At 51.5% G+C, this 15,487-nt stretch overlaps 5 protein-coding genes across 5 annotated transcripts; 2 read left to right on the top strand and 3 right to left on the bottom strand.

Annotated features, from left to right (window-relative positions):
• Nucleotides 1–129: 129 nt before the first annotated feature.
• LRP88_06577 (uncharacterized protein) lies at nucleotides 130–993 on the bottom strand (the record flags this gene model as incomplete). Its single annotated transcript, XM_083243115.1, has 1 exon — nucleotides 130–993. One exon carries the CDS (start codon nucleotides 991–993, stop codon nucleotides 130–132), a length of 864 nt encoding a protein of 287 aa, XP_083102051.1.
• A 500-nt stretch (nucleotides 994–1,493) lies between these two features.
• On the bottom strand, nucleotides 1,494–2,714 carry LRP88_06576 (nucleoside phosphorylase domain-containing protein; the record flags this gene model as incomplete). Its single annotated transcript, XM_083243114.1, has 2 exons — nucleotides 1,494–1,600; nucleotides 1,649–2,714. The coding sequence occupies 2 exons, from the start codon at nucleotides 2,712–2,714 to the stop codon at nucleotides 1,494–1,496; spliced, it is 1,173 nt and encodes a 390-aa protein (XP_083102050.1).
• Nucleotides 2,715–4,580: 1,866 nt separating this feature from the next.
• On the top strand, nucleotides 4,581–7,544 carry LRP88_06575 (uncharacterized protein; the record flags this gene model as incomplete). The annotated part of the gene is made up of 2 exons (XM_083243113.1): nucleotides 4,581–5,552; nucleotides 6,567–7,544. The coding sequence occupies 2 exons, from the start codon at nucleotides 4,581–4,583 to the stop codon at nucleotides 7,542–7,544; spliced, it is 1,950 nt and encodes a 649-aa protein (XP_083102049.1).
• A 2,304-nt stretch (nucleotides 7,545–9,848) lies between these two features.
• On the bottom strand, nucleotides 9,849–13,547 carry LRP88_06574 (uncharacterized protein; the record flags this gene model as incomplete). The annotated part of the gene is made up of 8 exons (XM_083243112.1): nucleotides 9,849–10,524; nucleotides 10,584–10,780; nucleotides 10,846–11,411; nucleotides 11,475–12,147; nucleotides 12,346–12,447; nucleotides 12,508–13,038; nucleotides 13,098–13,133; nucleotides 13,200–13,547. 8 exons carry the CDS (start codon nucleotides 13,545–13,547, stop codon nucleotides 9,849–9,851), a joined length of 3,129 nt encoding a protein of 1,042 aa, XP_083102048.1.
• Nucleotides 13,548–14,656: 1,109 nt separating this feature from the next.
• Nucleotides 14,657–15,346, top strand: LRP88_06573 (uncharacterized protein; the record flags this gene model as incomplete). The annotated part of the gene is made up of 1 exon (XM_083243111.1): nucleotides 14,657–15,346. The coding sequence occupies one exon, from the start codon at nucleotides 14,657–14,659 to the stop codon at nucleotides 15,344–15,346; it is 690 nt and encodes a 229-aa protein (XP_083102047.1).
• Nucleotides 15,347–15,487: the final 141 nt, after the last annotated feature.

Below are 15,487 nucleotides of genomic sequence, written 5' to 3'. Positions count from 1 at the left end.
GTTGGGCGTTGCGCTGTCGTTCATCAACGATGTTCCACGTTGGGTTGAAGAAGCTTTAGGGTAGTAGAGTGGTGGAATGCTTCATTTGGTTTGCGCCTTGTTTCTTTCTAGCTGCAATTACAGACAGTTCTAGTGCTCCTCTGGAGGTTGCTCAACTGCAAGCCCTGCATTACGAAAGTGACCCTCAGCGCTGGCTTGCCGTTCGCCAACGGCTTGAACGCACGACTTGACGTACGCCCCAAAGTCTTTCTGGATCAGGTTGACGTGTTCATCCCACCGTAGTTTCACATAAGCCTTCATCTCGGCAAAGTACTCTTCAATCGGGTTCGTGTCGGGAGTGTAGGGTGCTGTCATCTCTAGTCTCACGCCGGCCTTGTCACACATCTGCCTGATCTTGTCTGAACAGTGAATGCTAGCGTTATCCATGACAAGCACGGATTCCGGTTCTGGCCATCTGCCACAGTGATGCAGCAGCTGCTCGATAAAGTCTACAAAGGTCGCAGTATTAGTCGATCCGCGATAGACGCGCGAAAGCTTGATGCCCCTCTGTGTGTAAGCAGCCAGAACCTGGTACCTCTCCTCTCGTTGAAAGCGAGCGATCTGCATGGGCGGTACGCCCTTGGGAGCCCACCCCTTCTGTCGGACCCCGATGCTTTTATCCAAGCCAGATTCATCGAGAAAGATCAGATGATACGATCGATAGCCGCCTAACTTTAGTCTGTAATGATAGTAATGGCGCAGCTGCGGGTTTCGCTGTCTCGCTACGCGGCGTGTATTCTTATGAGTCCACTGCAAGGCTTGCAGGGTTCGGGTGATGCGCGTGGGCGACACGTCTACGTCGAAGCGCTTTCGGAGGAAAGCAGCCATCTCACGTCTCAGCATTTCCGGTTTTCTGACCAGCTCTCTGCAAAGAGCATCCCGCATAAGAGGGGTTATTTTGGGATCGGGGCCGGCACGGTTAGCAGGAGCCGCTTTCGCGCCGAATCGTCGCATGGCCGATCGTGTTCGATAGACGGTACGTTCGGTGCAAGGGATATTTTTGGCGATTTCACTTATCCGGCGCCCTTCGAGTAACATTGTGCGGATTCTATCCTTCTTTTCTGGAGTGAGTCGAGGGGCCATTTCATACTATACAAGGCGATGAGGCCGGTTGTGGTTCCTGGACGTTGGAGACGAGGGAAAAGAGAAAGCAAGGAGGAAAGCAAAGAGGTGGGCGGTCACAGAGTATCCTGCCTTGTCCGAGGCATGTAAGCCTGAGATGTAAGGCCACCACCTACTGGTCTTTGGGCAAAGACACCAAGACGCAAGACGCCACGGTGTCAGGATGACAGGTCCAAACCCCCACTAGCCACACACAGTACTTCAGCCACGCTTAGTCCGTTTTGGGTAGAATCACCACATTAAGGGTATGACATATGCTCCTGACGAAACCCATACCTTGGCCGAATCGCGTGATCAACTACGGATCTCAAGGAACTGTCGAGTCAGACCCATTACATAGGTTTAAATGTTAGGTTTCCCCCCACATCACCCTGGTTGATCCAGGCTCTGTCTCCAAATGAATTTCCCGCAATGCTACGTCCGTTGGAATTGTGTTGATCTGCACAAGTGTTAGCCTGAAAACGCATGGAAAGAAGGTGGGTTGTACCGCTCTTTAGGGCCGAACCTCGATCTCCATCGTGGACTGCGTATCGTCCCAGAATGGCTTTCGCCACAGATGCAGCAGTAGCTGCGGCAAAGTTTTGCCAGGCTTTGTTCTTATGGCTATCTGCATAGTCGCAGATACCCTTGACAATGATACACGGAACTTCATCCCAGGCTCCCGCGCCCTCCATCTCGAACGCAATGAGGTCGTGTCTGGCGGCGACCCGGTCTCGATCCTCTCCGCTCTTCATGACGGTGTTGCCGGATCCGATACGACCGATGAAGATCTCTGGGCAGAAATCTCCACCTTGGGGTTGGTCCTTAGAACGCTCTCTCACAACTAGATTGGCGGAATCACATCCAGCTTCGACACACGAAGCCTTGGAAGCTGAGTCGCAGAAGACGTCAGGGTCATCAACACACACGCTACATCTCTTTCGATGTCTGTGCGTGTATGTCGGAGGATACAGTTTGTCTTCCTTCGTTCCAGGATAGTCGTAATTGGCTCGGCGTCGTTTCTTTTTACCGGCTTCCTGCAGATACTTTAGGTGCTTTGAAGCCTTGATCTGCAGCCGCTCTCTCATGAGCTCTGTTTCAAAGACTGCGAGCAGGCTCCGGATGTCCTTGTTGGCTCGTCCGAGACTGTCTTCAATAGTGTTCTTGACGGCAAAATGCCCAGGATACTGTCTGCCGTAGTCGTATTGGATGATGGTCTTGCTCACTACGACATCGCCCAGGAATGCGTCGAAATTCGCGATGCGGGGGACACCACCACATATGCCGACAAGGATAGCGAGTTTAAGACCAGTGTAGCTCGATTGCAAGCTGGCGGTTGCAGCTGCTGCGCTGCTGGTACCCATATTTGGAAGAACAGCCAGGACAACGTGGTGGTCTCCGATGCGACCAGTGATGTAGGTGTTTGTGTCGCCATCTGCTCGGCCGTAATGGTCACGTTCCTCGTCCCAAAACTGATCAAACAGCAAGGTGACGGCATCAGCCTCGCGGGACAGAGCGCACACTATGGCAACTCGAAAGCTTTTGCGGTCGGCAGGTGGTTTTGGGGAAGCCATCGTGTGGGTTGTGGTTTGTACTGCGAGAGAAATAAATCCTAAAACGGACTTAGTCGAGGGGGCTATGTTGCTACCTTACGTTATCACGTGGGGAGCTGAAGTTGGGTCAGCATTTCCTTCCGCCGTGGCGTTTTGGGCTACGATCAGGTTGGTCGATCTCAACTGAGTCGAAATCAAGATGCCAGCGCATTCAGGACACGAACAGCGCGAGGTCAACCAAAATCGCTTCCGCGACCATACTGTCATCCACCAGGGAAACGTTCAAGGGAATGTTTACTACGGCTTGCCCCACCCGCCGGCCCGCGCCGAAGTCGTCCATGTCATCCCATATCCCCGCAACGAGGATCTAGTCCGTCGCGGGGATCTCACCGACAGACTAGACAAGCTTTTGCCGCAAAACTCTGGATCCCATAGCGCCGCCCTTTGGGGCCTAGGAGGATCAGGGTAGGCCTGCTCCACTTTCAGAATGGCGCTGTGTCGCGAAAGTACTAACGGATGAACGAACCAAGGAAGACACAGATTGCGCTCGACTACGCATATCGACGATGCGACGCGGACGAGGAATGCTGCATCTTTTGGGTGCACACAGATAGCGAAGCGACTTTCACATCCGATTATAAGACGATTGGGAAGAAGCTCGGGGTCGATGAGCGGCTTGAAGGGCCAGATCTGCTGGATGCAGTGCGCAGCGGGATCGAAGGACGGTCGAAATGGGTGATGATCCTCGATAACGCTGATGATCTGAGGTTATTTGGAATCGGTCAACAAGCAAGAGGAGACAGGGCGAACGAGAACCAGAGCCTACGGAAATACATCCCTTGCACGCCGCAAGGGACGGTACTATGGACGAGTCGAGACGCGCATATCACCGGCACACTTGTCGGAGCGCGTTGCGGTATTGAGGTGCGATCTATGGCGATGGACGAGGCGACGACACTCCTAGCAAGAGTCAGAGACGAGCCGCCAATTATGGGTAAGGTATCGGGGGAGGCAGGAGCGAATGCTCTTCTAGAAGAGCTGCAATGCCTGCCGCTGGCGATCGCGCAAGCTGGGGCGTACATGCGACGCATGTCGATGATAGCCGAGCAATACCTGGCTCTCCTGAGGCAAGGTCAGACTCGGTGGGAAGTGCTAAAGATGAGCGACGCGGACCGGCATCGATGGCCGGAGGTATCGAACAGTGTGCTTGAGACGTGGAGAATCTCGATGGAACGGATTCGCGTGGAGAGCGAGATGTCGTACCGGATGCTGCATGTGATTGCGTACGTGGATAGTCAAGATATACCGCACGAACTGATGGCGGCCGCTGCTAGTCGATGCATTCCTTACAATATTGGCAGAGAGACCTCCACGAGATATGCGACGGAGCTTGAGGTCCTGGAAGCGGTCACGCGACTAAAAGAGTTTTCTTTTCTTAGTCTGCGGCAGAGGGAGGATGGCGGGCGGAGCTATGAGATGCATAAGCTTGTGCAGGAAGCCGTACGATATGGGCTGGGGGTAAGAGACCCGATGCAGACAACCGTGGGCAAGGCACCATGGATAGAGAGCGGGCCGAGTGGGCCGAGCGAACCGGAGAACGGTGAAGCATACTATTCTGGCATAGCTCTGCAGGTAGTAGATGGCCTTTTCCCGCCATCAGAACCGACTTCGTGGGTGCGATGCGAGCGGTACGTGACGCACGCTATACGGGTAGGGGAGTGGGCGGAGGTGAGCGAGACGGAGATCGAGACAGCAGCTCTACTTCAAAGAGTGTCGCGCTTTCTTTATGACGGAGGACGATGGAGGGAGAAGGAGCCAGTAGACAGTCGGGCACTGGAACTCCGGCGAGACATACTTGGGGAGAAGGATCCAGATACGATCAGGAGCATGGCGGGCCTTGCGACGACTTATCATGAGCAGGGCCGGTATGACGAGGCTGAGAAACTGAAGGATGAAGCACTGGATCTCCGGCGAGATGTGCTTGGGGAGAAGCATCCAGATACGATCAGGAGCATGGCGGACCTCGCGGCGACGTACCATGCGCAGGGCCGATACGACGAGGCTAAAGGCATTTGCCAGGAAGTGTTGGATCTCCGGCGAGAGGTGCTTGGGGAGAAGCACCCAGGTACGATCAGGAGCATGGCGCACCTCGCGGCGACGTACCATGCGCAGGGCCGATATGACGAGGCCGAGAAGCTGAAGGCTGAATCATTGGATCTCCAGCGAGATGTGCTTGGGGAGAAGCATCCTGATACGATCAGGAACATGGCGAACCTCGCGGCGACGTACAATGCGCAGGGCCGGCATGTCGAGGCTGAAGGCATTTACGGAGAAGTACTGGATCTCTGGCGAGATGTGCTTGGGGAGAAGCACCCAGATACGATCAGGAGCATGGCGTACCTCGCGACGACGTACCATGCGCAGGGCCGATATGACGAGGCCGAGAAGCTGAAGGCTGAATCATTGGATCTCCAGCGAGATGTGCTTGGGGAGAAGCATCCTGATACGATCAGCAGCATGGCGCACCTCGCGGCGACGTACCATGCGCAGGGCCGATATGACGAGACTGAGCGATTAATCGGTGAAGCACTGGATCTCCAGCGAGAGATGCTTGGGGAGGAGCACCCAGATACGATCAGGAGCATGGCGTCTCTCGCGGCGACGTACCATGCGCAGGGCCGATATGACGAGGCCGAGAGGTTGATGGATGAAGTACTGGATCTCCAGCGAGATGTGCTTGGGGAGAAGCATCCAGATACGATCAGCAGCATGGCGGATCTCGCGGCGACGTACCATGCGCAGGGCCGATATGACGAGGCTGAGCGGCTTCACCAAACCGCTTTAGGCTTTCGCCGGCATGTGCTTGGAGAAAACCATCCGGATACGATGCAGAGTATGGCGTACCTCGCCTCAACGCAGGAGGCGTTACAACAACTACCGTCTCTTGTGGAGTCAGTCTAGTCTTTGGCGGGAGCGCAATTCGGCGAATCAGAGGAAGAAGGAGAACCGCGGCATAGATCGGTATGGGAGGCTATGAATGGGAAGGTGAATGGGAAGGTCAGGCGCTTTCGCAAAATAGAGATCCCACATGAGTAGTAAACGCCGCGTGAACCGCTATAGTAACTAATCAGCATTTTCGCGTGCTCGCTAATAGGATGTGTATGCGTAATCATTGGGTGAACGCAGACTTTGGTCAGAATCAGATGCTGGAATAAGGATAATTAAGGTTGATCTTCCGAGGGGTAAGCGGCCAGAAGTTGGGTGTAAGTTATTGATGCCTGAATTTCAAGACACTTAGATGCTGTTACTGTCGGTAGAGGACAGGGGTGATGTTGGGGCTAGTGGCGCACTGTGCACTCGCCACAGTTGATCCACTTTTGGCGGTTCTCAGCAAAATTACAATGATAGGTTACTGACGCTGAACCCGCACCCCACTGTACCCCGGCAAGTATTTCCCGAATTTTTCCAGGCATAGATTTGCACATCGCCGTCAACGTACCCTGTCTTTGATTGCAAATGATTCCAAACGCTCGATGGCCAGGACGTGGTACGCCGATGGCCTGCGCTCAGCCTCAGCTTACGCAGCCCAGTTCCGAGATGACGATGTGCAAATCAGGGCAATTGCTGGCCTTAGGGGTCTCTGATTTAGTATTCTGCCTTACACTGACATGAAAATGATAGTAAACAAACATCGGAATATAAAGGACAGGAGACTGGACAACTCCCAGCTCCGTTCATCTCCCAAAGCATCTATCCAATACGCCAAGGTGTTTGGTCAATATGTTGTTTTCACGCTGGTTTGCGCTGTCCTTTTTTCTCCTTCGGGCACTATGCGTCCCTTATTCAACAAACGCCATTAAGCGCAGACAATAGGGCTCACTTGACTCGTCTACCATATCACGGGTGTCGATTGCCAAACGGGCACCGTCATCTTTTGGCGAGCCTCGTGGACTTGAACCTCTCCGCTACGTCAATACCACCCGCCTTCAAGTTGCCTACTATGAAGACGGCCCAGCAGACGGCAAGGTTGTTCTTCTCCTGCACGGCTGGCCATACGATATTCACAGCTACGCCGAGGTGGCCCCAGCGTTGGTCAAGCAAGGATATAGGGTTATAGTCCCTTACCTTCGCGGTAATGGTCCAACGACTTTTCTGCGGGCTGACACTTTCCGTTCTGGAGAGCAAGCTGCACTTGGCTATGATATCATTGAGCTCTTAGATGCGCTCGATATCCCTTCAGCAATCTTTTCCGGGTACGACTGGGGCGGTCGAGGTGCCTGCGTTGCAGCGGCTCTATGGCCGGAGCGATGTGACGGCCTTGTCTCCGTTAATAGCTACCTTATTCAAGATCTATCGAAAGCTTGGATTCCTCTCGACGCCAAAATCGAGGCCGGATTTTGGTACTTCTACTACTTTCTTACTCCTCGCGGTGAAGCGGCCCTCGCAGAGCATCCCAAGGATATTGCCCGGGTCGTTTGGGATAAGAATTCTCCACGATGGAACTACACCGAGGCTGATCTAAACCGGGCTGCTGAGACATTCATCAATCCCGATTATATCTCGGTAGTCACCCACGTCTACAAACACCGACTGCTTTATGCGCCAGGAGATCCAGATTATGCGGAGTTTGAGAAGGCTCTCCTGGCTCAGCCACGTATTTCTGTTCCTACAGTTACACTAGATGGACTAGCAGACGGTAACTTCCCGCCTACGAACGGGTCGTCGTCTAGCCAGTATTTCACTGGACCAAGAGTGCATCACCAGGTCGCCGATGCAGGCCATAACCTACCACAAGAGAAGCCAACAGCGTTCATTGATGCTGTACTTGAAGTGGCTGGTTTAGGAAAGTAAGGATCACGATAGTTAGAGAATAAAGAATCAGGTTTAGACACCATAATTTGGTAATTCTGTCGGGTAGACTGGAAGTCTCTTTGGTTCTTAACTATAAATGTCCCGTAGCTACTATTATATATACTAGACGCTGAATCTAAAATACTACGTCACCCCTTGCACTTTAGAGCGGTGGTGCAAGGGGTACAATCAGCCGAAAGCTGAGAGTCCGCAGGCCAAGCAATTATCTACAACCATTACATTATTTACGCACTGGAGCAATTTCTATCATATTTCTTTTTGTCGTGAGAATTACCTGGAATCATGTAGAACCGTGGCCTATCTTGTAGGGATTCCGTGTAAGAACCTGTCGTCTCTAGAGCTGCTGATCCCTCACCTTCATCTTCATATCATCAAGGGGGGACGCGTAAATTAGGTGATTGTGATCAAATAGGGCATATAACACTAAGCTCTCGAGCTTCTTCACACGAGATAGCCACGTAGCTTAACCTAGTCTAGAAATCTCGGCAGGAGAGATTAGTAACGATTATATCTTCTATGATGCTTTGTGACTTATAAATGGTAATAGCGTAGCATACGATTAGGGGGAACTAATCGTATGCTCCGCTATTATTATTATCGTCGTTCTCGTCTTTATCCGCTAGATCGGAATTATACTTTACCCCTAATTGTTTGAGGTACCTCCGTGATCGAACAGGCGAAAAGAGTAACTCGGTTATAGTCGATCTCGACTCCTACCTATGCTCCGTGGTTAACCTAAACAATTTACTAGGACGATGGCATAAGGATACCTTCTCTAGGACCCTTAGACCCATTAAAGATGCTGGGTTAAGATATTATGGGAGCCAGTGACATAGTCCCCCCTACACGGCGTCGTGAATGATGGTCGCGCTGGATAGCGGCCAGCTTGGCCCTCGTCCCGATCTTGGAAGGATTATCTTGCGAGTCCTTCCTGGCCCGTGGAACCTAGCAGCTAAGTAAGATTAATATACGCTAGTTGTGCTGCTTCGAACAGTAGATGGATTAGAATGTGAGGCGGTTGGATGGGTTGTTGGCCGCGCGAGAGGTGAGGGAGTTAGTTCCCGGAAGAGCCGTGACCTTTGTTGGGTTGGTGGAATTAGCGTCTTTAGCACTACCTGAGGCTGGCTGATTGACTGTCTGAATAACCTCCTAGCTGCATGAAGTTGTTTTAGCTTCTCTGGCGACGTAGGCTGGGTTCCAGACCTGTCTTTAGCAGGGGATAAGCCAGCGTCTTTGTTAGTTCGCTTCTAGGCGGGTCTATTTTATAATAGCTTATACTTTATAAGTTAAAACTTATTATAAGCTATAAGCTACGTTATAAGTGTGACGATCGTGTAGGTCCTAAGGGGGATAAACCGGTCGTACTGGTTTATGCTGGCAGAGGGGATGCTGGCGTTGTCTTGAACGGTGTGTAAGTCACGTCTGGTAATGTGCTCAAGGGTATTGAGTGTAACCAAGTTGTATTGATAGCTGAGGTAGCTAGTACATAAGAAAGTGCAATGAGCGTGTGCTATATACTTTGATGTTCTGAGAGGAACGACCGTGGGTAGGAACGCTGTCGTTCCTGGATCGCGTCGCTCCTGGAACGACGTCGTTCCAGTGTACTGTCGGTCCTTCTTCTGATAGGTGTGTTGACCCTACAGATTTGTGGAGACCACGTGACGTAACCGCGAGGGTCGTAACAATAAGTTAGGGATTAAGGCTTAACGTATATGCATAGCTTGCGTGACAAACAAGCATGCGTGACAGCATACTATATTACTAAAATCCCACTTACCCTAGACCTCTTAATTTTTTCTATAAAATAGTTAGAAACCTAAAAAGAGTATTTTTATAAACCTAACCTTTTAAGAAACCTTATAATAATTTTTTTAGATTTTTTAAAAAAGCCCTTTAAAGAGAAATAATTAAATATATAGTATAAATATACTTTTTTTATTCTACCTTATAAGGAGTATTATAAGATTTTTCTAAAAAAATATATAAAATAATATACTATATAATAAGTCTAATATTAAAACTTTATCTATTTTAAGCTTTATCTTAAATTTTAAGAGCTTTTTTAATTTCTTTTTATAATATATAAATACCTATGTCACGCATGCTTGTTTGTCACGCAAGCTATACATGTATGTTATAATATATACGGTTATGCTTTATAAGCTACTTACTTATTAAAGGGTTTTATAAAGGCATATATTACTATAGCGGTTATTATAACTAATGCCGTGACAGGTTTATCCCTTAGGAAACATATAATTATCACAAACAGTACCTGAATTACTAGTCAAATACATCCGTGGCAAAGCGCTCTTTGCGCTGCTTCTCAAACCACTCAGCAGCCTCTTCGTTCGTCATAGAGTGACCCATCTTGCCACTCTCCTCTTGGACGATCTGGACTAGGGTCTCCTTCGCGCTCTCCGCAATCTTATTCGAACCGCACACATAGATGCGAGCATCCTTGCTCCACAGTTCCCCAACTGTCTCCCGTTCGCGCCACAGGCGATCCTGGACATACTTACACCCGTGCGACGCGTCCACCCTGCGGCTGTAGGCCCTGTACACGGTTACTACACCGACTTTTTCCCACTCGTCCATCTCGCCGCGGTATAGATCGTCGATGTCAGGGTTGCGGCAGCCGTAGAAGACGACCGCCGGGGCTAAGGGCTGACTGTTGCTGTGCAGAATGGCGCGTTCCTGGATGAATGCTCGGAAGGGGGCAAGGCCCGTGCCAGCTGCGATGCAGATGATCGGCGTTTTGTTCGCTTCGAGCGGCAGATGGAATCCTGCAGCGGCGCTGCGGACTCCGACCTGAACCTTGTCACCTGGGCGGAGGCTCGACAAATAGGAGGATGCTACGCCGACGTGATGACCAACACCGGAGAATGCAGGCTCATGGAGGACGCCATAGGTCAGGGTGGTCTTACCAGCCTTTGCCAGAGGCGAGGAAGAGATAAAGCTGGCAAAGTGGTTGGTTAGTCCATAGCTTTCATCCATCATCCCAGGATGTGCACCTACTATTGGCGGACTCGCATCGGTGGTAAGACAGAAAGGAAATGATGGAACGGGATCAACAGGCCAGGGAACTGCTCCAGAACATCCAGGACAGAGAGTCGCTTAGCCCGGATTTCCTGGTCGAAGCCATTTGTGGCCAGCTGTGCAAGTTGTCCCTTTAGCTGATCATCTTCGGCAAGTTGGCTGAGTGATGATATGTTCTAGGGCGCAATTCGTTAGCAGACACGCGTTGGCTGCGGCTCGGCTCGCTCGAGATTCAACATACCCGCTTGGTTGCCGTCTGGCCCAGCTCCACGTAAGAGTTCAGTACCTCAGAGACAGGAATGCTGACGTTGGTCGGGAGCGTCGTAGGTCCGGAAGCCTGAATGGAAACGTGGGCATCCCACGCCAAGTTGAAGCGGCGCATGGCCCTTGCCATTATCTCCTGGGAGTTGTGTGGCAGCACAGCCAGATAGTCACCGGTAGAATAAATCCAATCGGTCGGAAGCTGTGTCTCAAGGTGTCTCTTTTCCCCGCCGGTGTTGCCGCTCGTAAGGCTGCGGGTGTTCACAACGAGGGCCTCCTTGACTTCCTGGCGGAGACTGGAAACCCTGGGAGTTGAGAATGAGGCCTTGAGGCCTACTGAAGTGTTCTCGCCACCGGCGTTGCCAAACCTCTTCTTGATGGCGGGCCACAGGATCTCGTCCTCCCAAGCTTCAAAGTCCGAGAACATGTCCCTATCTTTGGCGTTGGTGCTTCCCATGGACACGATTCTCTGACATCCGAGTACGTCAAGGGTCTCATCGATCAGCTTTGGTATCTGCTGATACGTCTTCGCCCAGTCGCTGTGCCCTACAATACTGTCAGTTGACGGCTGCCCTTGATCACTGCTAGATATTCATGACTGCACCATACCACAGCCCCAAACAGCATAGCTAACCTCCTTGAACTTCCTGTTATTCAGACTCTCAATCCAGTTGACAAAGTGTGAGGCGTTTTGAGGGGGCTGGCCTTCGTATGACGACGCGATGATGACGACTGGAACGTTCGAAGGAAGGTCTTCCTTGGCAGTATCCAGAGGATCGACGGAAGCCTGGAACCCATGTGTCCTGGAATCAGAGGCAAGGCTCTGCGCCATGAACTCGCAAGTACCAGAATTGGAGCCGTAGTAAATGGCAATTTTCTTGCCCGTGCTTACTTCGACTTGGTCATTCGCGGCGGGAGACGCATTTGCTCTGTTAGACCTGGACGCAGTACCTCCGCTATGGTACGCGCCAGCTAGGCGGGCTTCTAGCTCGGACGGCGTCAGTCCGTCTCGGGGAATGGCCCTAAGGTAAAAGTCTTTAGGCTTGATCGTGAGAGTCTGGGCGATACGCAGAGTGTAGGAAGGATTGTCCATGACAAAGTTGAAGTTTTGCAACAGTACGGCAAATGCCAGCATCATCTCTTGCCGTGCAAATGGCCGTCCAATGCAAGAGCGTAAGCCGGAACCAAACGGGCTCCAGCTGTGTGGGAACTCCCGTTGAATGCGGTCAAAATTATCCTCCGACATCCTCTCCGGAATGAACTGGTCAGCTGTAGGGCCAGACTACAGGGTCACTCTGCGACTTGGCCAGTAAGCATAGAATTTGCGTGCCGGCTTCAACCTTGAATCTGTCGCCGACTATCTCATCCTTGGATGCTTCTCTGGCAATGGCCGAGATGGGCGCGCTCTGTCTGAGGGTCTCGCGTAGAACCTTGCGGCGATTAGGAGCGTGCGAAGAGGACCGTGCTGGGATTCACTCACCGTGGCCAAGTACTTGAGCTTGGGGATGTGGTCTAAAGTGATCGCACCCTTGCCCACAACGCTGTCAATCTCCTCCTGGACCTTACGGTAGATGTCGGGGAACTTGACCAAGTTGTACATCGTGAACTAGAATGTAGCGGCTGTGGTTTCGTGACCGGCGACTAGGAAGGTGATGAGATTGTCGATGATGCTCTCGTCGGTCATCTTGCGGCCCGTCTTGGGATCGACGCCTCGCAACATTGCTGTCAAAAGGTCCTTCCGAGGATTGGCATTTTCGGGGAGGGATTTTCGAGCATCCAGGACTTCGCGTGCCGTTGACCGAAGCAGGTTGATGTTTTCATGGTACTTACGGTCTTCTGACTGGTAGAAGATGGAGGGGAGGACCCGCATCCCTTTCATTCCCGCCTCTTTAAGAACCGCGTACATAGCCTTAATGAATGGATGGAGATCTTCGCGATAGTATGAATTAAAACGAAAGCCCATGGAGCAGAGGGCAACAGTGTCGAGAGTGAGGCGGGTGAGGTCCTCTCCGATGTCGATTGGCTGCGCACGTCTCTGGCGAGCCCATTTCAACGCCAACTGACTGGCAACTTCATGCATCTCGTCGAACATGCCTCTGATTGCCAAGGGACCGAAGGCAGTCATCAGAACCCGATGGGCAACGCCCCAGTTCTCTTCTTCCTCCCCCTTGGACTTAATTGCCGGTTGTTAGCTAACTCATTGCGTGTTCAGGAGGGCCGACGTCAGCTTACTGTGAAGAGACCGTCATGCACAGCCGCTCGCAACTCCTAAAGTCATGGCAAGAGTCAGCTGCCTATTGCAATCGGGGCGACTGGTATGGTAGAGAAACATACCTCGAGGTCACCCTTGATGGACTTCTTGAACCGAGATTCGTCACACACCTCGTGCACGAGCTCCCAGTTCGAGACTATGACCATGTCCGATCCCGCCAGCGACAGCCTGTAAATAGGACCATACGTATTGGCTAAATGCAACATGGACCCCAAGGGGTATTCCATGTCAATGTCGGTGAGGTTCCCCACGAACGGCTTTGTAGGAGGCTGGGGAATTGGTTCGGTTTCGTCCGTCATGGTCTTCGAGTGACGATTACGCTTCTGGAGAAGGGAGAGGCCGCTGGTGGCTTTTTTGTGGAAGGCGTGCTTAGTAGAACTGTGACGTTGATCGGATGTAGACGCGCCCATTTGTTAAGAGAGAGAGAGGGTGGTTGGTGGTGGAGGTGAAGGACTGTGCGATTTAATAAAGAATTCTACTTTGGTCCAGAGGCCATGTAAATAGGATATTCTACTTGTGTCCCTATCCCGGTTGAACTCGAGTGCCGATCTTCATCGCCACAAAGGCCCTGGAAGGCCGCGGCCTTTACGGAAGCACGTTCTTGCACGCGTTGGCTATAATGAAGGTTCATGACTACGCAAGGAGAGGCGAGTAGCTTCTCCAATTCCCATGCGGCTTCTCATTAGGTGGGTGGGTAAAACTCGGCCTCCGCGGACACGATTACAGGAAATGTCTAGCATAGATAAAGGTTGCTCTGGAAATGATCAATCATGTTCGGGGTCCGCGGGTGACAACTGCAGCGGTGTATTTATTGTTGGGGCGGGCTACAAGGAATTTTCTAAGCGCCGGGGGCCAACAGTCAACTGCCAGAGGCCGCGGGCTGTAACCCCCGCTCTAGATGCCGGGTTGCAATGCATTATTTATTAGACAACCTGATGTAACCATAGAGATGCTACACCAATACCATCGCACTCTCACTTCTCACCCAATCCTGTTCCCACCATCAACCCTTGTCTTGAACCCTTTTGTCCCTCGTAGCCATGAGCTCTTCCACAAAGGCCAAGTCTTTACTCGTTGATTACCTTGCCCGATATGAGAGGGAGAACCCCGGATTGAAAGAAGCTTCTCGGGATGCTTCTACTTATCTCCCTGGAGGAACTTCCAGGGCCACGCTTATCTAAGATCCGCTCCCTCTCGTCATTACAAAGGGGCAAGGAGCAGAGTTGACTTCGATCGATGGAGCAACGTATATCGATTATGTATCTGAGTACTTTACTGGAATCTATGGCCACTCGCATCCCAAGATTCTAGCAGCAAAGGAAGACACTGCCAATGGGGGCCTGGGCTACGGTTCTCCTCATCCTTCTTAGGCCCAACTTCCCAAACTGCTTGTTGATAGGTTTCCAAGGGTGGACCGAATCCGGTTATGCAGGCGAATATCTACACAGTCGCCGCTGCGCCGAACCTAACGCAGCGATTCAAAGTTCTTATTTTCGAACACGCATACCATGGAGGCGCCATGTCTTTTATCTCTCCTGGATATAAGAACCCATTGAATGTCTCGCACGACTATGTCTTTGGTCGCTTCAATAATATTGAGAGGACTAAAGCCGTGCTCGAGGGTCACGACAGCAAAGAAATCGGCGTTGTCATCGTGGAACTTATGCAAGGTGCTGGAGAGGCCAAGCTTCGAGACCAGGCCTTCCTTGAGTATCTTCGTGAAGCGACCGCGAGGATTGGTGCTGTCCTCATTTTTGACGAGACTATTACATCAAGGTTCTTCTATGGCGGTCTTCAGGGCTGGCTGAATGCCACCCCAGACGTGACAACCATGGGCAAACACTTTGGTGGCGGCTTCAGTTTTGGTGCCTTTGGGGGCCGCCAGGACATCATGGCCCAGTTCGACCCTCGTTCACCTACACATCTGCACCATTCAGGAACTTTTAACAACAACATGTTTAGCATGAAGGTTGGCAAAGCCGGCACTGAATTGCTGACAGACGAGAGACTCAAGCCACTGAATGCCCCAGGCGATGGGCTCCGGAATCGTCTTAAAGCTATTAGTGCCGACAAGGATCCGTCTCACCGGCTGGTCGCCATTGCATGTTTTGGAAGTATTCTTGGGGTGGCCTGGATCTCACCTCTTAGAGAGACTCACCGGGATTTGTATCAATATCGAGAAGGACCTGATCGCCTTTATACACGTTGAAAGGTGGCAGTTAACCAGACCCAAAGACTTGGTCCGTGTATTGGCATCAGTAATATGCATCGGTCGTCTATGCTGATTGCACCTGTGGCTTACCGGATCGTAATAGCATTCCAGTTACTTTCCAACACGATTTCGTCGTTG

Source organism: Fusarium phalaenopsidis (assembly GCF_050370095.1).
Source record: "Fusarium phalaenopsidis strain FUZ10S chromosome Unknown contig_32296, whole genome shotgun sequence".
In the NCBI taxonomy this organism is placed as follows: Eukaryota; Fungi; Ascomycota; class Sordariomycetes; order Hypocreales; family Nectriaceae; genus Fusarium; species Fusarium phalaenopsidis.
The sequence above is the reverse complement of the archived record's forward strand: the minus strand, read 5'-3'. Positions and strand labels throughout refer to the sequence as shown.